The 22,984-nt window shown below is 56.9% G+C and overlaps 2 protein-coding genes across 3 annotated transcripts in view; one reads left to right on the top strand and one right to left on the bottom strand.

Annotated features, from left to right (window-relative positions):
• Positions 1-1,181: 1,181 nt before the first annotated feature.
• On the bottom strand, positions 1,182-17,463 carry ANXA6 (annexin A6). 2 transcript variants are annotated; one of them, XM_059859940.1, is made up of 26 exons: positions 17,307-17,463; positions 14,910-14,968; positions 12,253-12,337; positions 11,911-12,005; positions 11,639-11,752; positions 11,442-11,532; positions 11,249-11,328; positions 11,116-11,172; positions 10,874-10,967; positions 10,696-10,791; positions 10,382-10,440; positions 9,983-10,105; positions 9,744-9,802; positions 9,240-9,315; positions 8,278-8,359; positions 7,961-8,055; positions 7,420-7,533; positions 6,904-6,994; positions 6,396-6,475; positions 6,144-6,197; positions 4,321-4,338; positions 3,416-3,512; positions 3,027-3,122; positions 2,684-2,742; positions 1,830-1,952; positions 1,182-1,540 (listed from the first exon to the last, which is right to left on the bottom strand). In XM_059859940.1, exons 2-26 carry the CDS (start codon positions 14,925-14,927, stop codon positions 1,481-1,483), a joined length of 2,016 nt encoding a protein of 671 aa, XP_059715923.1. In that variant the 5' UTR covers positions 14,928-14,968; positions 17,307-17,463; the 3' UTR covers positions 1,182-1,480. The 2 variants fall into 2 exon arrangements, with proteins under 2 accessions (XP_059715923.1, XP_059715924.1); XM_059859941.1 differs by lacking the exon at positions 4,321-4,338.
• LOC132334450 (cationic amino acid transporter 2-like) overlaps positions 15,889-22,984 on the top strand; it is a 10,423-nt gene continuing 3,327 nt past the window's right edge. The window contains exons 1-7 of the mRNA XM_059860522.1: positions 15,889-15,944; positions 17,211-17,518; positions 20,728-21,255; positions 21,359-21,514; positions 21,770-21,938; positions 22,187-22,323; positions 22,692-22,914. Coding sequence (XP_059716505.1) covers positions 15,889-15,944; positions 17,211-17,518; positions 20,728-21,255; positions 21,359-21,514; positions 21,770-21,938; positions 22,187-22,323; positions 22,692-22,914 — 1,577 coding nt within the window. The remainder of the gene's footprint in view (positions 15,945-17,210; positions 17,519-20,727; positions 21,256-21,358; positions 21,515-21,769; positions 21,939-22,186; positions 22,324-22,691; positions 22,915-22,984) is intronic.

Genomic DNA, 22,984 nt, shown 5'->3' with positions numbered 1-22,984 from the left:
CGGGGTGATGGGCTGTCACCCACAACTCACAACCTCCTTGGGCCTTCCTCACTCCTGAGCCCTGTTCCCAGCTGCAGGGAGGTGGCCAGCTCTGCTCCCTGCAGTCTCTGTGCCACCCTCATCTCCAGAAGGCTCTGCTGCAAAGCTCGGAGCTGCAGTGCAAAGCCGCAGGAAGAGACAGGCAGATGAAGGTTGGGGTTACATCCTCCCTTCAAAACAACTTCTGCAGCTGCTCAGTCTTTGCAGCAGGTTCCTGGCCAAGCAGGTGACCTGTAGGCTGCTGCAGGTGTGGGGTATGTTGAGCCCCCCCAGATGCTGTCTGGACAGGGATGCCCAATCCTACTTACACACAGAGACTAGACATAGGAACCCAAATCTCTATGGGGAGTATGGGGAGGGTGAAAAAGCTTCAACCAGACAGTTTTCCAGCGAGAAAGGTTATTTTATTACAAGGGGATGTTTTACAGGAAGGCATCAAGGGAGTTTTTAGTGGGATAATACCCAGCTGAGTTGTTTCAGCTTCCCTGGTTTGTCTCTACATGTTGCTGCTTCTTGACCTCAGCTGGTTTTGAAGTGTTGTAATAATATTGTGTTATTATTCCTAACACTGCTTTGATATTTTGAAGGTGAAGCTTTCCTCACCCAGCTGTTCTGAGGAAGACTAGAGTATTCACAACTTTTTGTTCTGACTTGGAAACAATTGAAAGTGCTGGAATTTCCCGCTTTTGGAAATTCCAGTTCTTTCCTCCCGAGTGTTGGGGGAAGTGCAAACAAACTGTTTGGGGGTGTAGCCTCTATGGCATGTGCCTTTCTGCTGCTTCTTCAGCAGCTTGAAAGCACAGGAAACCGTGTGTGAGGACGGGTGGATGCCATCAAGTCTGATTTGTATCTCTGGTTTATGAAAGCATTATCCACACAACGGCATGAACCCTGCCGGGGATTTTCAGAGGCATGAAGTGAAGCCCTTGGTGAAGTCCCTGCACTGCTGCCAGCCCCACATGCATTTTCAGCCCCTTTCTCAGCAGAAGTGTTGCTCAGAGAGGTTTTGTGGTGTCTTCAGGGCCCTCCCTGGAGCTGGGGCTGGGCTCTTACCCGAGTTTGCCTACAGGAGCAAGGAGACACCAAGGCTTCCCAGTCCCACCCAAACCTGCCCCAGAAAGTCAACTGCTCTCGCCCCAGGGTCAGCAACAGTGAGGTTTTATTTATCAGATTTAAAATCGTCTTTTCCATCTGGGTAAATTCTTTGGTTTAGTGGCATGTTTGGGTATGAATTATTTTGCTTCAAGACAGACAATCTCCCTACCCAGACCCCTCTGCTCCCCTCCCCGAGACTCCCCTGCTTGCAATGTGGTGCTGCTTTCCAGCGCAAAGTGAGTTGTTCTCTGGAGGGGACTGAGTGTCCCCCGAAGCCCCCAAAGCTGCGGTGACATCAAGGCAGTGGCTGTGTGTTGGCTTAGACTCAAAGGGCCCCAGCTGCCACCTAGTCCTCCCCACCACACAGGGCCAGCAGAGCCTTGCGGTAGTCGCCAGAGGTGTCCTTCTGCAAGAGGGAGAGCTGTGTCAGAGAACCAGCCCTGGCAAAGTCTGGTTCAAGGTGCTGGGCACAGGGAAGGCAGAGCTCCATGTCCTGGACACCCTGAAGGCATCCCTGCAGCAGTGAAAGATGCTAGCACATCCTCTCTACAGCCAGAACAGCCAACTCTGGGGCTGCTGGGGTCAGGTTCCCCTGCCCAGGTGATGCTCAGTCCTTGTGCTGCTCATGGCTCAGGTCCCCTCGGGGCTCAGCCAGACAAGGTGATGTGCCAGGAAGGATGTCCCTGTCCCCTCACCTCAATCATGTGGTGCAGTGATTTGTCAAACAGGTCTATGAACTCGCCCCGGATGTTGAACAGGTCAATCTCGCTCCGAGAAATCATGATCCGAGTCAGGGTCCTCTCATCTGTGCCAGCACCCTGCAAGAGAGAGCTTGAACAAAAAGCTCTGCAGGGATTGGGGCTCACAGATGCTCCTGGCATCTCCAGCACAGTCCAAGCTGTGGCCCACAGGAAGGCCACAAAAATGAGTCTGGAACACCACTCCTGTGAGGAAAGGCTGAGGGAACTGAGGTTGTTCAGCCTGAAGATGAGAATGCTCTGGAGAGACCTTACTGCAATATTTTAATACTTAAAAGGGGCTTTAGAAAGATGGGGACAAACTTTTTAGCAGGGAATCCAGTGATAGGAAAAGGGGTGATGGTTTTAAGTTAAAAGAGAAGATTCAGACTAGTTACAAGGAAGAAATTTTTTACAGTGAGGGTGGTGAAACTGGCACAAGTTGCCCAGAAATGTGGTGGATCTCCCCTCTATGGAAGCATTCATAGCCACGCTGGATGGGGCCTTAAACAGTCTTGAAGACATCCCTGCTTATTGCAGGGAATTGGACTAGATGAAACCTTTAAAGGTCCCTTCCAACCCTAACTGTTTTGTGATCTCTCCTTGGACATATGCTGGACTTGCTGCCAGCAAGACATCAGCCTGACACATCTCCTGATAGCCCCAGATGTTGCCTTGAGCTCAGCTCTCCCCACTCCCCTAGGGACAGCCAGAGGGCAAACCCCATCCCTTCTATGGGGTTAAAGCACAGTCCCAAAGGAGCCCAACTCAGCCCTCTCCCACAGCCCAGCCCCAGGAGGGTCTGTCCTCACCTTCATGGACTTGTAGAGCTTGTCAGCAAAGAAAGCTGGCTTGTTCTTCACACTCCGAACTGTGACACACAGAGGGGACAGAAAGAGGGTTCATGGCACCCAGAGGACACATCACAGCAAGGAGCTATGGCACCACTGTCTCAGCCACAAGCCCTCCTTGGTACAAGGGTGCAAGCCTGGCCCTCTCTAGGGACCCCATAAGTGCCCCAACCCCATGCCCCAGTGGGAGTCTCCATGGTCTGACATGGAGATTCCCAGCAGGAATGTGCTGCCCCGCTGGCTTGGCAGTGACAGCTGCAGGGGCTGCCTGCCCTGGGGAGCCCTGTGCAGAGGGGGCACTGACCGATGGCCACGAAGGCATCCCTCACGTCTCCTGACATCCGCTTCTTGATGGCGTGCTCCACGTCGTGGTTGGTCATCTTGATGAACTCCTGGAACACTGGGCATGGGGGAGAGGAAGGGGTCACTGCTGAGCTGCTCCACCCCAGCCCTGGGCACCCCGGAGACTGGAGCCTCAGCTCTGGAGACTTCTGGACCAGGTGAGACCAGAGCAAGCTTAGGTGACTTCAACAAGCCAGCTCAAATGCTAGGCCATACCATCTCTTCCCACTGCCTCATCCCCACCACAGCCGGGGAGAAAGGGCTCAACCTCAGCCTTGAGGGGACCCCCATCTCCCACCCAGCCCAAATCCAAGCACTGGTGTTGCAGCTGATGGAGAAATGTGATCCTACCTCTGCGGAGGTGGGGGTAGCTGCGGGTGCAGAGGATGCTGAGGAATCGGGTCTCCAGGGAGTCGCTGGAGTCATTGCTGGACACATCAGCAAGTTTCTGGGAGAGAACAAAGAGTGAAGAGGGAGACATAGCAGAGAGGGACATAGGTGTCAAAAAGCTCTTCCTGGGACAGCCAGTCCTGACTGAAAACCCTTTTTTAAAGAGATTATGCGTAGGAGAATAGCTGGGAACTTTTCCCCCTAAAAAAGGCATTTCCTCTGCATGGATGTGAAGCTGCACACTCACAGATTATCTCTAAGAAAAGATGTTTTCTGGTTTTTATGGAAAAACCTCTGCAATGCTCATGGTGAAGACTTTTTTTGTGCTTTTTGGAGGATGTTTCAGGTGTGACCAACACTACCTAAAAAGGAAATTCAGGGCTGCCAGATATAGAAGCCACCCTGGGCCACAGCAGTGCAGCCCATGAATGAACGACTGCCATTCCTCTGTGGGCATTAGTGGGAGGCTGTGCTCATCTCATCCCTTAGGCTATTGCAGGAGAAAGTCACCCCTTCCCCAATGCCCACTTTTCGGGAGCCAGGGAAGCCAGCCCTGAGTCCCACATTGCCTGGAACACAGATCCCACATGCAGGCAGCAGGCGGGCTTGGTCCCCCAGGGCAGGGCAGGTGGTTTTCTCCCTCTCCTGCCCCACACTGCAGGGAAGTGTCCTGCCCTCATTGCAGGTCCCATCTGTCCCCTTGTCCCCTATTCTCCTGCAAGAGTCACAAGCCAGTGAGCACAGCCCATGGGGTCAGAAAGACCTGGCTTGTGGGGCTGCAATTCCCAGCCCCAGCCCTGCACCCCAGGACTGCAGCATCCCTTCAAACGTGCAGAAGGGTGAGGAGCAAAAAGGCAGGCACTCACCAGGGTCTCAGCAACAACCTGGTGGAGAGAGAGAGACAGGAAGACAACAGGGTCAGAAGGTGCTGCTCAGTCTTTATCATTCCCTGACAAAGCAAGGGAAGTCTAGCAAAATCCCTTAATACTACCTGTCCCCACGTCCCCTGCTTCCCCATAAGCAGGACCTGTGTCCTCCAGTTTGGCCTCTACACCAGTACCTTGGGAGGGTGGTCTTTGGCCAAACAAAGTGAATCCCCCCCAGCCCTGGAGCTTGGGTGCCAGCCTGCTGCTCCTCTTGGAGCATCCTCGCCTGGGTTTAGGCTGGCTCCCACCAGCCCACCTCTGCCAGTGGGACAAGGGGAAGGGCAGCTTTGCTGACAAAACACAGCATGGTGCCAGGTCAGGTGCCACCTGGCTGGCTTGTCCCTGTGCATGTCATCCTTGGCTCTCTCTGTGCAGCAGGGTGAGGTGAGCAGCAGCACATGCAGCAGGGGTGTAGGCACTGAACGGGCAGTGATGCCTTAGGATTTTAGCTTTTGTATTTTTCATATATTTGTAATCCTGCAATGCCTTAGTGTATAACTCTAAACTCCATATAGAGTTAAACTCCATTAGCTACTGCTTTCCCATTTTAGTAAGACAAAACAATTCCTCTCTAGGCCTGGGAATCAAGGACACCTTATTGTCTCAGGCCCCAAGAAATGTAAACAAAAGGGAGCTGACGGGGAGCAAACTTGGGGTAAATGACTTCATTACCGGAAGCTGTAATTGGAATATTAACCCCTAATATGCAAATGGAGCAAACTTATAAAAGTATAAAAACCTGTGACCTGTCATCCATTTTTCGGTGTAGCCCATGGGGGGCTGCGTGTGCCCTAAATGTACCTGAAGGCCTTTCAATAAATATAACTGCTTTTTATTCCCTTAATTTTGTCTAGCCGCTTGTTTTTAGGCAGTCCCGAAAAGGCAGGAGCAGAAGTACAGGCAGAGAGGGTGGCAGGGTGCAGGCAGTTCGTGGGCAGAGGTACAGGCAGAGAGGGTGGCAGGGTGCAGGCAGTTCCTGGGCAGAGGTACAGGCAGAGAGGGTGGCAGAGTGCAGGCACTGCATGGACAGGCACACAGGCAGCACAGCATCCACTCCCTCTGCTGGTGGCAGCCCTGCTGGGAATGCTGTGCTGCTCTCCCGTGCATTGGAACATCCAGTGCTGGCACAGCATAGCCAAACAAGATCTCGGGTTGGACCCTGCACAGATCTTCCCAGCCTCTTATAGAAAAGATGCAGCCCTGAGGAGCAAGGGGTCAGGGGACACAGCCCGTGGCTCACAGGTCTCCTGGGACCAGGAGCTCAGCCAGCGAATGGCCCCCACACATCCCTGCACTACTTCTGGCTGCTTTGCCTTCCCCCTCCAGTTGTGTCTCACCACACCAGGAGCGCTGTGGAGCACCCCAGTGTGTCAGGGCTGCCCCCTGCACAACACACAGAGGTGGGTGGCTCCTGCAGACCAGCCCAAAGCTGCATTTGAAGTTCAAGAGCCAAATTTCAGCATCAGTGTGTGTTACTGAACCTCAGAATGGCAGCTCTGCACAAGAAAGGCTGCAGCCTACAGGTGAGGAACTCCCTGGGGCTGCTCTCTCCGTGCACAGAGCAGCAGAGCTTCAGTAATCAGGCATTTGAGCTTTACTTCCAAGGGTGTCATTTCACCTGGCACCTCCCCCTGCAGTTTATAGACACCCTGGCCCAGCAGCATTTGCTTCCCTGAGAATGTAAATTCCAGACCAGGGCATGCAACATCCTCTCCTTTTTTTTAAAGCAAAGCCCATGAGAGCACTGCCAATATGGGTCTTACCTTGGCATCTTCATGTGCCTGTGTGAGGTTCTCTGGTCCTTCATCACGGTTGCCCTGTGGTTGGATAAAAAATCATGGAACTGGAGAGGGGACATCTCCTGGGAGAGCTCCAAGTGAGGGGGTGGCAGACAGAGTCCAGCAGCACTGCCCAGCCAGGCAGGGATGCTGTGTCTGCTCCAGCCACTGTCCTTCCAGACCCCCAGCACTGCCTGTGGCAGGGAGAGGAAAAGTCCCAGTGAGAGCTGCCCTTACCAGAGCCAGGGAGACGAGAATCCTCTTGAAATGCCCTGATGTATCAGAGCTCAGGTCATCTTCCAGGTTCTTGTGGTAGGCTGTGGAGAAGAGATGGCTAAGCCCTGCAGCTCAGATTCCCACCCACCAGTGCCTGTTGTCCCTGTGATCCCCATGGGAGGCATGGCTAAGCAGATGCTGAATTGAAACCCAGGGAAGAGGGGATCACCCCAGCAGCTCTAATGCCCTGAGCATAAGCACAGCCTCTTATCCAGGTACTCTGGAGGAAACAGGATCATTGTGAAAGAGCTCTCAGGGAAGGAGACATTGATGGCAGAGCTGGGGCGTGTCACCATGAGATGGAGAGAGGCGAGGAACAGCGCTCTGCTGGAGGCCCTAACAGACCTTCACAGCACCAAGCCATGGACCCAACCCAGAGACAAAACTTTGCCTGGGCTCTGGAAGGGCCTTGCACAGTGTGCTCAGTGCCCAGAACCTGGGTGCTCCCCCTGTCCCTCCTGTGCCCTACCTTCCTGATAGGCCTCGTTGATAGCCCTGATCTCCTGGTTGTTCCGTGTGGCCATGATTTCAATGAGTACGCTCTCATCTGTGCCGGCTCCCTGGAAGAGAGAGCCATGGTGGGTGCTGCAGGTGCCAATACCAAATGGGGACAGGATGGCACTGCCCTGCAGTGCCAGGCAAGGAGGGGTCCAGGCCAACCATGTGGCAAAAGTCTACGTCCAGCAAATGGCCCCAAGGGCTGGTAGGAATCAACATGGAAGTGTGCAAGTATGCTGCTAGTGGGGTCCCAGCTAGTGTGACTGGTGGATAGCAGTGCATGTCACTGGTTTGCCACTACCTCGGCTGTCCAGTGGCCACCAGCTGGATGAGCATGCTGGGCTGCAAAGAGGCATGCAATCTTGAGTGCAAGCCAGGTCTTTGTCCTGGTGCTTTCTGATCTTTTCTTCTCCACAGGAGAGAGACTCTGGGGCACGTGAAGCTGTGGGCATTGATAGCCCTGGGCCACCAGCAGTGTGACAATTACCTCCACAGCCTTCCTCAGCTGCTTGGCATCATACTGTGCCGGCGTCAGCATCAGCCCGAGGATCAGCTTGGCCAAGCTGCCAGACAGCTCAGACTTCAGGTCTGCCATCAGGTCCTGCAAAAGCATTTGAAGCTTCAGTCCCCACCTGCTTCTGCAGGAACAGACCAGTTAAGGCAACATGAGAGAAGAAAAGGGGACGAGAGCTTAGGGATTGGAGACATCTGGGAAAACCCTTGGGGCAGTTTAAAGTCACATATTCGGGTGGCTCTGGGGAGATTCTGCCTCTGGAGTTCTCTGTGAAGAGCTGAGGATGGGGCAAGCGAAGGGGAAGGGACACCCTCGCTTGGGCTGGTGGGGCACCCAGAGTGGGAGGCTGCTGTGACAACTGTTTCTCTTGGGGGAGTCATGCCAGGGAATGTGGGTGTGCCCCAGCTGCCCACTGCTCCTTGGGCAGGATTCCTTTCAGTGAGGGGCTGATCTCCATGTGGGAGGGGGCAGGATGTGGGCAGGAGGAAGCAGGGTGGGATGGAGACTGCAGTACCCTGCCATAATGAGCCTTGTAAGCCTTTAGGATCTGTTGCCTCTGGGCGTTGCTCCTCTTGGTCACCACCTCTATGATGGCCCCTTCGTCCGTGCCTGCAAGGACAGCAGTGCCACACTCTGTCACCATGTCACCCCTGATCGTGGGCACATCGCCACCCCCACAAACTGGGTAGGCAAGGAAGGGAGAACTCCCACAGCTCTGTCTCTATTCCCCCTGGGGATTCCATGTAGCCCTGTGTGGGCCAGGGTAGATTTTGTGCCCCAGGAGCTGCTGAGGAGCAGCAGGAAGGGCCTAAAGTCACGGTCCCCACTTACCCAGGCCCTTCATCGCCTTCCTCAGCACCTGTGCATCCCCATCATCATTAAAGTCTCCTGCAGGCTGCACGGTTCCTCGCAGCTGTGGGTGCAGAGAGGGGGTCATGGTCACCCTCAAGATGAGAGGGAGGGAGGAAGGGATGAAGGGATGGAGAGAGGGAGGGATGGAAAGATGGAGAGAAGGAGAGATGGAGAAGAGGGAAGGTGCCACCCAGCAAGCTGAGGCCAAAGCAGGTTCTGTGTTAGTGCAAGCACCTGTGGATCAGTGAGGATCTCCCCACCACTGTCACCCCTTCCATTAAGGGGCAAACCATAGCCAGAGCAGCAGAGAGCAGGAAGAGGACAGCAATAGACAATCCCTGGAGCCTCAGTGTCCTGCCCAGTGTTACATCTGCCTGCCCTAGCCTGGCCACGTCACTGAGAGACAGGAGTCTCTGAAAGAGTGCCCATTCCTGCCCTACAGTTCTATCCTCCTGTGTCCTTATGATCCAAACACATCTCCATCCTCACAGTGTTCATGTAGGGCTCAGGGTGTATTTTCTGCACATCCCAAAGCACCATTTTGTGGGAGTTTCAGCTGCATGCATGTTGCTGCTCCCCATATTGCAGCCATGCCCTGGCCAGCTCTGGGCTCCTTCAGGGGGCAGGAGTTCTTTGGTGGGCACTGGAGCCAGGGCTGCATGTGATGCATTGCAGAGACATGCAGGACCCACTGCCCCAAGGGAGGAAAGCCTCAGAGAGAGGAGGAGGTTAGTAGAGCCCGTGGGGGGCAGCCAGCCCTGTCATGGTTACATCCGGCCAGCCTCGTACCCCAAAACCAGAGAATGGCATCGAGAGAAGCTGGGGAGCAAGAGTCAGAGCAGAGGTGTGGGGCTGGCTGTGCCCCATGGCAGAGAGGAGCAGCCAGGGGTCCCAAGCTGGCAGGCAGCACAGAGGGTGTGCAGGGGGGTGGGGGTGCTGACCTCTACTTTGACCGCACTAAGCTCCCACATCCGATAGGCCACCTGCGCCGCCTCGGGGAAGAACTCACCTGCAGCACTGCAACGGAGGGCAAGGACAGGGAACAGTGAGCCATGGGGGCCCTGCACCTGCCAGCAGTGCCCCCTCACCCTGTCTTGCTCCTCCACGAGGAGTGTTTTGTATCCACTGGGCACAGGGGCAGGAACCAGGTGCTTGCTGTGGGGCTGGATGGGTGGGAATGGGAGGAAATGTGTGGTGAATCCCAACCTCCCCCACCAGAGCATCCTCCCTCCAGCGGTTTGGCCCTGCCCAGCAGGGCTCCCATGTGCCAAGAAGGGACCATGACAGTGTGGCTGGCCATGCAGAGGGACCACAGGGCCCTCTGTACTGAACCACAGTCCCTGTGAGTGTTGCTGGTCCAGGTGCTCCACCAGGCTCTGACCCAGATGTTGTACCCAGCACCAAGGGAACAAAGAGGGACAAAGGGGGGTGACAGGTGGTCTTACTCATCATCCCCTCCACACAGCTTCAGCAGAGCCTTCTTGTACTCTCCAGACGTGTCCTCCTGGAAAAACAAATGGAGACAGAGGACCATGCAGTAGGTAAAAACAAGGTACTGCCTTGGGATGGGCTCATGGAGAGGGGTCTCCCTGAACCCAGCATAGCCCTCCCAGGGGCGCTGGCATCACGAGGGAGGCAGCACCAGCAGCTGCTTGGAGGGTGAGCAGGGACCCCCAGCACTTACCTTTATCATGTTGTAGAGAGATTTCTCATACTTGGTCCTGAACACCTCCCGGATGTCCAGCATGTCGATCTCGCTGCGCGACACCATGATGCGGATCAGCGTGTTGTCTCTCGTGCCCAGACCCTGCAATGCACCAACCCCACATCAAGCCTGGGATGGCTGAGCAACTCTGCTCAGCTCATCACATGTTGGACCCTCTATATGATTTCTACCCAGCCCTGGCTCTGAAAGACTAACTCCTTTGGAGGGAAGAGCAGAGACCCCAGGTCACCTAAGTCCTGCCTTCGTGGACCTGTGTCACCCTGCACTCCAGCAGCACCCCGTGACAAGGGGACACCTCCTTTGGCCAGATCCCTGCAATGCTGAGGGGACCCTGTAGATAAGGGGAAATACACTCACCTTCATGGCTTTGTAGAGCCTTTCAGCAAAATACTCTGCTTTGCTTCTGATGCATTTCACTGTGGGGAAATTGAGGTGTGGTGAGGGAGCTAGCATCCAGCTTCACCAGTGGCCCCAGTGCCCCCAACCTCTGAGCATCCACACCCCATGGGAACCACATCCGGCATCCCCACCCATCCTGAAGGAGCCTCCCTGAGCTCCCTGATACCGGGTACAGCCACAGCCCTGACCCTGCTGGCCCCGGTGCTGAGCCCTCCCAGCCCAGGAAGCGCAGTGATGTGTTTTTGCAGAATCCCCATGTGGGGCTGACTTACCCACGGCCAACATCAGCTTCTCAAAGTCACCAGAGAGCTCCCCCCGGATGCTCCTCTCAATGGGCTTCCCAGCAATCTTCAGATATTCATCAAAGACTGTGGGATGAGAGCAAGGAGATGCCTGGAGAAGCTGCCAAGGTACCTTCAGGCCCACCCTGACCTTGCAGGGGATGCTCACCCAGGCGGAGATGCTGCCTGCTCCTCCGGCCAAGGATGTAGATGAACTGGGCCTCATCTGTGCCCCATTTCAGCTCGCCAGCTTCCAGCAGGTCCTAGTGGGATGGGGAAGGTGGCACAGCCTGACTCAGGGTGCTCCTCTGGCAGCCACCCACCTTTTGCACCATAAATCCAGATGTCCCAGTGCCACCAGCCCCATTCCTGCCCAGATGCCACCTATCACAGTGACCCACCAAGGCTCACCTTGGCATCCTGCTCCACCAAGTCCTCGCTCACCACATCGTCCTCTTCCCTGGCACCCTGTGGGAGAGAGATGGGCTCAGCCCTGCAGGGCACAGGCACCCACCATCTACAGATGCTGGACAGATGGACATACCTGAAGCAGAACAACGAGCATCTTCTTGAAGTGTCCTGATGTGTCTCCAACAATGTCAGCTTCCAGGTCTCTCTCATAGGCTGGTGGAAGAGGAAGGCAAGAGGTCAGGCCTGAAGACCTGGATCCCTTCACTTCTGCCTTTTTTGTGGCCCAAGAGGACACAGGGCAGCCCCTGCCCTTTCTCAGCCCTCACCATCTTTGTAGGCAGCCACCAGGTCATGGATCTCCTGGTTGGTGCGGGAGGCGAGGATCTCAATGAGGCACTTCTCATCTGTGCCGATGCCCTGCAGGCAGAGACACGGCCCCATGAGCCTGGGGCTGGCTGGGGTGCCTTCAGAGGGGCCCTGGGCAGCGTGCCCACCCCTGGGAGGGTGCCCACCCCTTCCTTACCGAGATGGCATCTTTGATCTCTTTGGCATCTCCATAAGCTGGGGGCCGCATCAGGCTCACGATCAGCCGCTCAAACTTCCCTGTCAGCTCGTACTTCAGGTCTGCAATGAGGTCCTGGTGGAAGGGGAGAAAGGGGCTGGGGGATCCTTTGCTCCACAGCATCTCTGAGTGGGTCCAGGGAGTAGTGGGTCCCTGCAGGGGCTGGGTGGTGGCAGCCCTGGCCACTTGTGTTTGCAGTGGGGCCACGGGCCAGGCAGTGTTCCTGCCTTTACCTTCCCATAGAGGGACTTGTAGGCTTGGCAGATCTCCACCCGCTGCTTGTTGCTTCTGGATGTGATGAGGTCAAGGATGGCCTCCTTGTCACTGCCTGTGGGGAGAGCCAGGAGTCACCACAGCCAGCCTGCTGTGCCCAGAGCTGCTCTGGAGTTGGGGCTGGGAGGACAAGCAGAGCCAAGCTGGCTCCAGGGAGGAGAGGAAACCAGGAGAGTCAGTCAGCTGAGAGGGGAAGTGATGCAGGACACCCAGCCATGCAAGGGTCAACCAGGGAATAAGGGACACCAAAGAAGAAGGGACACCAAGGGTAGCCCTGGGACAGTCTGGAGGAGCATCCATACCAAATCCCTTCATGGCATTGTACAAGGCCTCTGCATCCTGGTTAGCATCAAAGCCCTGGAAATCCTTCACTGAGCCCCTGTAGACCTATGGGAAAGGAGGAGAGAAGGTACAAGAGGAAGGAGCAGCACCAGTGGGATGGGGGAAGGAGAAATTGAAGCCGAGTAGGACTGAGGTCAGATCCGTTGGCTCAGGTTGCCCAAGGCAAAGCTCAAGCTCAGACATAAACAGCTGTTTTCCTCTGCAGTTGTTTCCTTTCCTCTTTGCTCTCCCTACAGAAAGAATTAATTTTCCATTGCCTGTTGCAAGCAAGGAACCACTGGATGCTGAGGATGAGACAAAATTACAGGCACAAATGGGCTGTTAAGTGGAAAACACTGAGAAGCACCAGAGCTGCCAACAGCATGTCCTGCTCCAGTATGCACTCCCATGGGGCCCAGGCTGATCCAAGGGGCTGGAGAAGAGACCCTGGGTATTGGGAAAAACTTTCCTGAGAGCCTGAGGAATTCTGGGGGGTTGATATGATCCTCTTCTATCTGCTCTTCTGCAACTTCCAGACTGCCCAGGAATGACAGAGACCTCAGGAAAAAAAGAGGGACTGAAACTCCCCTTCCCAGGTCAGCTTTGTTCAGGGGAATTCACCACATGGGAGCCTGGAGCCGGAGCCTGAATGAGATCAGCACCACCGTGGAAGCAGAGGTGAAACCATCCTGGCCTCACATAAGGAACTGGGATACATCCCCACCAGAGGCATAGAGTGGGAAGAACTGAGCAGCAGCATTTCTTTATTAGTCCTGCTGAGAAAGAGAAGGGCTGGGAGCTGAGCTGGGGCTGTCAGCTGTGTCAGCACTCTGGGAAACTGAGCATCTTCCCTTGGCTCTGCTTGTACGACGTGCCAGCTGGGTATGTGCACCTCCCTAGGCTTATCTGCTCAGGATCTGCTGCATGGCATCTTTAAAATCTCAGGAGCTGTACAAGGGCCCAGGCCTGCTGCCAGCATGGACATCTAAAGCCAAGACATCCAATGAAGATGAGCATCAATGTCCCTGACCCAGGAAGTGCCTCCAGGAATGAGCCCAAGGAGATGGACTCAGGGCAGCTCCACACCCACCACTGTCCTGGGTCCCATCCAATGTCACAGCACAACAGCTCTGCTGCACATCCTCCCCAGCACCTTCAGAAACAAACCAGACTCTCTCCTCCTGTTTTCCAGAGAGAAGCTGGGCACATCCCACAGGCCCTCTTGGGAGGAGCTGCTGGCATTGGTGTCCCCTGTGGCAGGGACCAAGAGGAGATGCAGCCCTTCCAGGGAACCAGGCAGTCACAGGACAGATCGTATTGCAGGTGATTCATCAGGAGAGCTGGATTTAGCCCCACTTCCCAGCAGCTCCCAGACCCTCCTGGCTTGGCACAAGTTGCTCCCACACACATGCCTTACAGGGATGGAAATAAATTGCAAGGCAAAGGAGGTGCCTGGAGGCAGCAGGAGTGGACAAGGGTGGCTGGAGGGTATTGGGAAGTCAAGATGTTGGCTTTGGTTAAATGGAGAGGAAGAACAGGGCTGTGTTCTTGCCTGCTGAGCCATTGAAGCATGAGCTGCCTGCCTTGCTGGGGCAAGGGAAACTGAGGCAGGAGCTCAGTGCTCTGCATCACCCCACACTCCCTGCATTCTCTGTGGGAATGAGCCCCAGGCAAGTGTGGGAACATCAGGATGGAAACAGCATCCTTCCCGCTGCATACTCTTCATACCCCCATCCCACTTTCCATGCTGTTTCAGCTGCCAGGGGCCTCCTGCCTCCCCTCCTCCAGCCTCTGAGTCATCCTGGCCTGTCCGGGACCTCCCAGCTAAAAATAAGCCACACTGGGGCCAGGAGGGTGGAAGAAAAATTCCCAGCGTGGCTTCGCTCTCTTCCACCCCATGGCTGCTTGGGGTCCTGGACTACTGCAGGAAAATGCTCACCTGCACTGTGCCTCAGTTTCCCCACCCAGAGCAACCACTGCCTTAGCTGGGCAGGAAGCTTTGGGTAGTAAGGTTAGAGAAAATAATTGCTGTATTTCCATTCTCCAGGGAATGGAAAGCAGAGCCTGGCCCCAGCAGAGCAGAAAGGAGGCTTTGGGCTGGGACTCCTCCCCTGCCAGCAGGCAGGCTGCACTGAGCCAGCCACGCCTGCCCACCGATGCAGGGACTTCCACCCACACTGAGATGTTTTCCTGGCTGCAGGGGCGCACCTGCTCACCCAGCTGCCACACAGCACCAGCCCCAGTCTGGAGTGGGAAGTGATCCAGGCTGGGGAGAGGGGAAAGGCCCAAACAGGGCTGCATGCCTTGCAGCATGCACAGGCAGGAGTTTTCTCCATCAAATGCCCAAATCCCCAGTGCAACATCTCTTCTCCACCCCTTCCCACGGCCCTGCTTCTCTTCCTCATCCCACTGTGGTCCCAAAAGGATTTTTGCCCCTTGCTGTCCCTGCTCCCCAGCCCAGCACTTCCCCCATCTGCATCACATCCAGACAGCACTGGCTGGAGAGGCAGGAATGCAAACAGGCTCTGGGCAGCACGGTGTCCATGCATGTCACCACATCCTTGCTGCTGCTGGTGACACTGCCCCAGCTCTGGGGTCTGCCCTGGGCCCAGCCCTGCCATGTGGAGGTCACCCTTACCTTTCCTTGGGGTGCCATGATTCAAAGCTGGAAATCACTGGAGCGAGGGCAAGGAGTAGCTGTGGAAGGGAACAGAAAGGTCAATGTGAGCCAAGGCCCCTCTCTGCAGGTTGTGTGAGTTAAGGGAAGGTTTGCTCCCTCCTGGGGATGGTGCCCATGGGAGTGCACTGCCAGGTGCTGCAGGATGGATCAGGGAGAGGGGCTTTGCTGGCTTTGCACAGCCACCCTGTGGTTACTGAGCCTTTGGTATCTGGCACTGAGGGGACCCCACAGGCCAGGGGCAGCACAGAGCCTGCACAGTTTCCTGTCAGTAACAAGAGACACCAGAGGGGAAAAACGTGCTGAATATGTGGAAACAGGCCAAGCATCCTCTGCAGGGCTGGGCCTTCTCACTGCACCCCTCAATGTCCCTTCTGCTCCCCTGCAGCCCCAAGCCCTGGGGCCATCCCAGCTGCAGCAGCTGCGGGGGACATTTCCTTGTCTCATGGTGCTGGGCAGCCCCCACAATGTCCCCAGAGCTGTTATCTGAGTTTCTGTGCAGCGATCAAGGCCACCACCAGTCCCACACATCCTTGGAGACCAGGAAACACAGCTGGGTTTCCAGGGTAACTTGCAGGTTGTTTTCTAACACCAGCACCATTTATAACTGCAACCCACTGCAGTGTGGGCTCTCCCCACCCTCCCAGAGAAAGTCCCCCAACAGCGCCATTTGCTCTGAAAGAAGCTGGTAGAGGGAGAAAAACAGCTGGAAAATGGAGCCCGGCCATGAATGAACCACTGAGCGTCAGCTGAGGCACGGCCCCGCCTGGCTCCTTCACCCTCCCTCTGAGACACGTTGCAGAAAAATTCAGAGCAGAGCAGAGCAGGGCCACCCCGGGGGATTTCTGACCCCAGAGGAGTTCGGTTTCATGCCATGGAGCGGGCAGGAGAAATCACATGAACTTCCCTGGCTTGGCTGCACATCCCTGCAGAAGCTCCCATGCAAGGGGAGACCCAGCCCCGCAACCATCTGTGCAGCTGGGTCCCCCTGCTTGGGTACAGAAAGCTTTTAAAAGCACCCACAGGCATCATGGTTTAGGGGAGAGAGTTTTGCAGAAATGCAGAGCTGCTTTCACCTCTCCTTCCCCCTCCAGCTGGGGAAGCTGTGAGCCTCGCCCCTTCCCGTGGCTGCTGGCCGGGGACAGCCCCCACATGCCCCACACGCAGTGGGGCCACACTGCGGCCGGATGCTGGGTGGGTGCCAAGAGATCCCACCCCCAGCACAAGGAGCCAGGTAATGCCCCTTTGGAGCCTGTGCACGAACCTGTGTACCCTCCTGGGCGTGGGGAAATCCCAGCATGGCACAGCCCTGCTCTCTCACTCCATGCATGTGGCAGCGGGGCTGAAAACCCCAAGTGATCTCGGCAGCGGTGGGGAATCGCCGACCACACCCAGTCCCCGACCTGTCCTTGTAGTGCCCCGTCCCTGTCCCCCGCTGCTGCTGCCACCTCCGCGGATCCCGGGAGAGCAGCCCCGGGAAAATCCCCGCACAAACACACCCTGTCCGTAGGGCAGCAGTGGCCCAGCACGGGGATACACCTGCCCCCCACCCAACAACGAAGAAATGTGGGATATGGGGATCCCGTGAGAAATCCTAAGTGATGTGCACAGCCTTTCTGGAAGCCTGTGTTTCGCCAGCCGTGCACCCCTCCAGGCTCTCCAAAGCCCCCCCAGAGCTGTGAGCTCAGGGCTGCACCCCAAGAGCCCGACTGGCTTGGGGGGCTCCCCCAGCACAGAGGCCACAACACCCAGTGCCCCGCCACCCGCTGTCCTGAAGCAAAGGGAGCCTCCCCGGGTTAAAAAAATTACCGGACCATCCTCCTGACAGGGCTTCCCCAAAATGCCCTGCCCCACCCCACTGCCAAAAAGCCTCCCAGGCCCTCAGGAGCTCCGAGCCTCTGGGCTGTCGTGGGCTGCGTTTACCTGTGAAAAACTTGGTGGGTACCAAAGCGGGGGGATCCCCAGCCTGGATCCCGGCTGGAATGAGGGATGGGCTTTTCCGCAGGCGCCGCAGCACCTAAGCTCTGACTAAGGCGCATCCCGGCCGGGACACACCCAGCGGGGCCCGCAGCCCCGCCAGCGCCCACCTCAAAAAGCAACACCGGCAGCTCAGCCCCCGGGGGCTCGTCAAGAAGGAAAGATTTTTCATATAAATAAAAAAACCCAGGGACTCCCCCTGCAGCCACCCCTTGGAGGGAGCCTCCGCTTGCGCAGCTCACCGCCCAGCGCAGCCAGGGCTTTCCACGACTTTCCTCCCCCCAGGCCATTGCGGAAAAAAGTGCCCAGCTCCGTCGGGCACCCCGCCCAGCACCCCAGTGCCTGCACCCCGCCGTGCCCCGGCCCGCAGCGGGCACTGACCGGCAGCGCGGAGCCTCCCGGGTGCGCTCGCAGGAGCCGCGGCCGCGCTCGGGCTGTTCGTGTGGCCGAGTTCTCGTCCTTGGCGAGCAGCTGTTTCCTCACGGCGAGACGTCACCGCCCCCGAGTCCCCGCCTGCCACGGCCACATCCCACCCCCGGTGCCGTGCCAGACCTCAGCCCGCGGCACCAATGTCACCCGCAAAATCACCCGCGGTGCGGCGGCACCCGCTGTCACCCGCAAAATCTACCCTGCCCTGCCCTGCTGTGGAGAAGGGGGTCTCCTGGCACAAGAACCCCACTGGTGTGTGCAGGGGCACTGTGCCAGCAGCGGTGGCTCCGTGCCACACGCACACTGCCAGGCAATACCGGTGATTGCATTTCAGCGGCGGAAATGTCACCCCTCCTGTCCCCCCAGCTGTGGTTTCCTGGTGAACGCCAGGAGCAGGGTACCCCACTGCCTCCCGGTCCTGCTGCCAGCCAGCCACCTCCTCCCGCACCAAATCACCCAAATCACCCCAAATCACCCCTTCCTTGCGCATGGCTGGGAAATGTCCGTCCCTGACTCTGCAGGAGTCTGAGGAGGGAAGAACGGCCTGACCTTGGTCCCCCAGGACCTGCTTAAGGAGGGAGGTGCTGACCAAGGCTCTGCAATGAGCACCCACGGGGCAGGACCCGAGCTGGAATGATGACCTGGGATTGTCCCCAGTCTTCTCTTCCCGTGCTGCAGACACGGACGAGATGCAGGCTGAGTCTCTCCAGGATGCTCCTGGCAGGCTGTATCGATGCCTGCACTGCCCTGAGGCCGCTTCCTTCCCCGCCTCACCAACGTTTAACTTTCTTTGCCACCACCCAGCCAGCGCAGAGACTGTGGCAGGGCTGGAGGAGCCGCTGAGGCTTCCCAGGAGCCACGGGCAGTGGTGTCTGACACCAGCCAGAGCAGAAAACCCCAAGGGATTCCTGGAGATGCTGAAGGCTGCTGGTGTGTAACCTTTCAGGCATCCCAGCCCTGGTGGTACCCACTGGCCTGAGCATCTCTCTGGGGCTGCAAGGCAGCTGAGCTGCTCAGCTCTGCCTGTCCAGGGCAGCACAGACTCCAGGATGGCTGGCACGCAGCCACAGGGCTGTGCTCCCCTGGAGGAGCCTGGCAGGGTGAGACCCTCACAGCCTCCCAGTACTGGCTGCTCCTTCCTGTCCTGTTTTTCCCTCAGAGCAATGTTCCCTTGGGCTGGCACTGGTATCTGGAGACCTCGCTCATGTGAGATGGCGTGGGTGACAAGCACAGCTTTGTTCAGGCTGTGCTGCAGTGTGGGACAACAGCCCTGCTCTCCCTGCCCCAGAGGTGCTCACAGTGCCCAGCAGCTCACAGGGTCTCTGGATATGCAGCTGCCCCATAGAGCCAGGACAAGGCAGCCTTGTGGTTAGAGTGTACATCTATGCTTTAGATGCTCTGGATCCTTCCTTGCTTTACTCCTGCATGGCTCCTGCTCCCTTCCTCTGCTCCTTGCAAGCTAAAAGCCGGAGGATGGGCTGAGCCACAGCCTGAGAGTTTTTGGTTTCAAGATACTGTAAGCAGACTCAGCCTGAGTGCTATCTATAATACAATCAAAGTTAGCTCTTCACACCAAGACACCTCAGAACCCAGACTTGGTCCTCTTCTCCCAGGATGCTGATGACAAAGCAGGTCACCCCATCACTTCCCCCATGGCCTCTCCTGGCCAGGAGCAGCCGTGCAGAGCAGCTGTGCTGATGCCCAAGGACACTCATGTGCCCCAGGGACCCTCACCTGGGACCTCCATCCACTCAGCCCTGTGCCCTCATTTAAGCCCAGCCCTGGACTTACCCCTGCCCCTGCTTGCACTCCTCTGCTCAGCCCCTGTGAGCTGCACCCCAGGAATGCCCTGATACCAGGGAAGTGCAAGCAGCCTCAGGATTTTGCTTTGGGGAGTTTCAGCTGGACATGCTGCTGCAAACATCCCAGGGAGCTGGGTCTGTGCTCCTCTGCCTTGCTGCTGCAGTCCATTTCACTTCCCTCTGTGTTCCCCAGGGGCACCTGGAGTCAGTCATAGCTGTAGATGCACACATCCCTAAACCCCAACCCAGCCTTGTTACTGCTCCTCTCTGCCTGAATTCCCTCCTAAACCAGCTCCACAGACTGAGATGTGGGTCCTGGTGCAAGGAGCAGGGACAGAGGGAAAGAGTTCCCCTTTTCACCTGCCCAGGGAGCTTGGAAAAGTGAATTAAACTCCCTCAATAATGCCTCTGAGCCTATTAGCATTGCAGGCTGTGTGTGTATGATTTGGAAGGCGTTGTGGGAAAAATATTTCTGCATAGATTTCCCATTGTGCAGCCCGGAGCGGTGCTCAGCGGGGGGAGGGCCAGCGTGCTCCCGAAAGGGATTTAAGGGGAGAGTGTGAGGGGGGCATGCCTGGTGCTCGTTGTCCTCAGCAGCTCGCCGCTGGAGCAAAGGATGGCTGGGGTGAGTCATTTGTTTGCAGGAGAAAGGAAAATCGCCGGGGCGAGGTGTCCTGGGCGGGACTGGGTGGGAGCTGCTGGGGGGCGGCAGGGTGGCTCCTCCTCACCCCCAGGGCACAGCAGTTGTCCTGGGAATTGGAGCTCCCTGTTCCACCAGCAACACCTCATCCTGCGGGTCTGGGTGCCAGGCAGGGCTGTCCCTGTCCCCTCCAGTTCCACGCTGCAGCCGGGATCCTGTGTCCCCTGTGCCACAGGGATGTGCCACTGCCCAGGGTTTCCAGCCATGGAAGTAGCAGATTTTGGCATTTGGAGTGTGTGGCACGGCTTTTGCTTTGCTGTGGGGTAACCTGGAGGTCCTGGCAGCACCATGGGATGTTCTCCAGTCCTGGAGCTCCTGGGAAAGGATGTGCAGGATGGGGGAAGGCACACGAATCCCAGGCATGCCATACCAAGCACACCTTCCCCCAAGCACAGATGTAAGGGTTTCTGCCAGGCTGACATCCCCGTTGGTGCCCCCAGAAACCAAAGCATTGCTGCACAGGCTGATGGCCCAGGGGATCCAGTCTCCCCCTGAGCTGTGCCATTGACCCACAGTTACAGGTGGGTGGGAGCATCTCCAGCTGAGCAGGTGGGTCCTTCCTGGTGCACTTCAAGGCAATTTCCAGGAGCAGACAATCTCCCATCCTTCCTTCTCTGGCATGGGTTCTGTATTTCAAATAGTTTCAGTGGCAAAGCTGGGATAATCCTGACTGTATGTCCCTTCTGAGTGCTGGAGCAACAGGACTTTCTGAACTGGCAGGGGATCAAACACACATCCTTGTCCCCTCTCACAAATTGGACAGAGCCAAACAAACCCCAGCCATGTATAGCTCCACTTGTCATTGGGGATGAGAGAGCAGCACAGCTGCTTGAGCCCCATCTTGCTCCAAAATGGGCTGTTTTACTGGCAGACACAGAGAGCAGGCAGCACCCAGCAAGTCCAGGAGCACTGTGGATGGTGGGAGCTGCAAGCCAGCCACCACAGGGGCTGGGCTTGTGTCCCATTAGGGTGGTCAGTGCCGTGGGGCAGCAGTGTCCTCACGCCTGCTGCTTTCCTGTCCTGCAGGTGCCATGCTGGGGCCAGCTACGCTCTGTTCCCCAGCTGCTCTCCCGCAGGAAGGCAGTCCCAGCCAGTCCGGAGGGCTCCAGCCTGCGCCGCTGCCTCTCCACCGCGGATCTGGCTGCCCTGGGAGTGGGCAGCACGCTGGGGGCTGGTGTCTATGTCCTGGCAGGGGAGGTGGCCAAGACCAGCTCTGGCCCGAGCATCGTCCTCTCTTTCCTGATTGCAGCCGTGGTGTCTGCCCTGGCTGGGCTGTGCTATGCCAAGTTGGGGGCCCGCGTGCCCCTGGCTGGTTCTGCCTACCTCTACAGCTACGTGACAGTGGGCGAGCTCTGTGCCTTCCTGGCTGGCTGGAACCTGCTGCTGTCCTATGTCATCGGTATAAGGCCCTCTTGATCCTTCCCACCATGTGTTGGTGGCTTTGCTGGGTGTCCTTTGAGACCTCACAGGACCACCAGAACACAGACATCACCTCTCCCCAGGTACTGCCAGCGTTGCCCGGGCCTGGAGCGCTACCTTTGACCAGCTCCTTGGCAAGAAGATGGGGAGGTTTTTGGGTGCTCACGCAGCCATGAGCTCTGTGGGGCTGGCAGAGCATCCAGATGCCTTCGCTGCTTGCCTGGTGGTCCTGCTGGCAGGTAGGATGCCTCCCCGTGTGCCCCCCTCCATCAGGTAGGATGAGCTCCTCACCCTACTGTGGGTTCTTCAGGATGGGGCTGACCCCTCTGAGGCTTTGCCATTTCCCTGAGCAAAGAATGGAGAATAGAAAGGGAATCTGAGGAAATCTGCAAGTTGTCCTGAATTTACCACTGCCCCCTTTTCCACCCTCCCCAGGAATGTCTACCCTGGTGTCATCCAGGGATCTCATCCAGTTTTGATTTTTCATTTTCCAGCACTTCTTTCCTTTGGAGTGAAGGAGTCCACCATGGTCAACAAAGCTTTCACAGCTCTCAACATGCTTGTCCTGCTCTTTGTCACAGTAAGTGGCTTCATCAAAGGACACGTGAGCAACTGGAAGCTCAGGGAGGATGACCTGCCACAGACAGCTGCCCAGGAGGCTGGGTATGAGGGGCTTCACTCTCCCTGTGCTGCCTTCAGAGTGGGGTGGGGAGTCAGACCCCCAGTGCTTTATGCCAGGAGACACCACTTTCTCTATTTCTCTGTTGGCAATGTGTCAAAGAGACAAAGTCCTAAGCCCTGCTGGGTTGATGCTGTGGGTTGAGCGGGTTGGATGGACTGTTCAGCTTGACCCCATCCTGGGACCCCATTCCACTGATTCCCTGCACTGCCTGACTCTTCTTTCTCCCCAGGAACCAGTCCATGTCTGGCAACATGACCAGTGCCTTTGGGGTGGGAGGATTCATGCCCTATGGTTTCACTGGCACCTTGGCTGGAGCCTCTACCTGTTTCTATGCCTTTGTTGGATTTGACTGCATTGCTACCACAGGTAAGTGAGGTGGGGGTGCTGCTGGTGGGACCCTCCCTGCAGGCTGGGGGGCTGTGGCAGTGACTGTCCCCACAGTCCTGGGAACTGGTGTGAGGCTGGGAAATGGGCACATTCTCAGCTCTGTGCTGCAGCCACTCTCTCCTGCCCTTTCTAAGAGTCCCTGTGGAATGTCTGGGCTAATCCTGGGGCTGAGACATTCTCTGCCCCAGTATCCCTGGGGCCCAGAACATCTAGTGGTCCTTGCTAGAAGGTCTCTGTGTCCTCTCTTGGGGGGATATAGGATCTGCTCTCCAGCCTGAGCTGGGCTCTTAGCATGCCATGCACGTTAAATGAGCCTCCGTTCCTACAGCTGAGCTTGTCCTCCCCAGGGGAAGAAGTGAGGGACCCGCAGAGATCCATCCCCATGGGCATCATTCTCTCCCTTCTCATCTGCTTCCTGGCCTACTTCGGGGTGTCTGCTGCCCTCACCCTGATGATGCCCTACTACCTTCTGGACACCACGAGCCCACTGCCAGTGGCTTTTGAGTACATTGGCTGGAGCAGTGCAAAGTATGCCGTGGCTGTGGGGTCACTGTGTGCCCTTTCCACCAGGTGAGGGGCATCCTCTGATGGCATTTCTGTGGTTCAGAGCTGGTACTGGAGCTGAACCCATCCAGGAGAT

The sequence above is a fragment of the Haemorhous mexicanus genome, chromosome 15 (genome assembly GCF_027477595.1).
Source record: "Haemorhous mexicanus isolate bHaeMex1 chromosome 15, bHaeMex1.pri, whole genome shotgun sequence".
In the NCBI taxonomy this organism is placed as follows: Eukaryota; Metazoa; Chordata; class Aves; order Passeriformes; family Fringillidae; genus Haemorhous; species Haemorhous mexicanus.
Note: the sequence above shows the minus strand (reverse complement) of the source record. Positions and strands in the feature narration are given on the sequence as shown.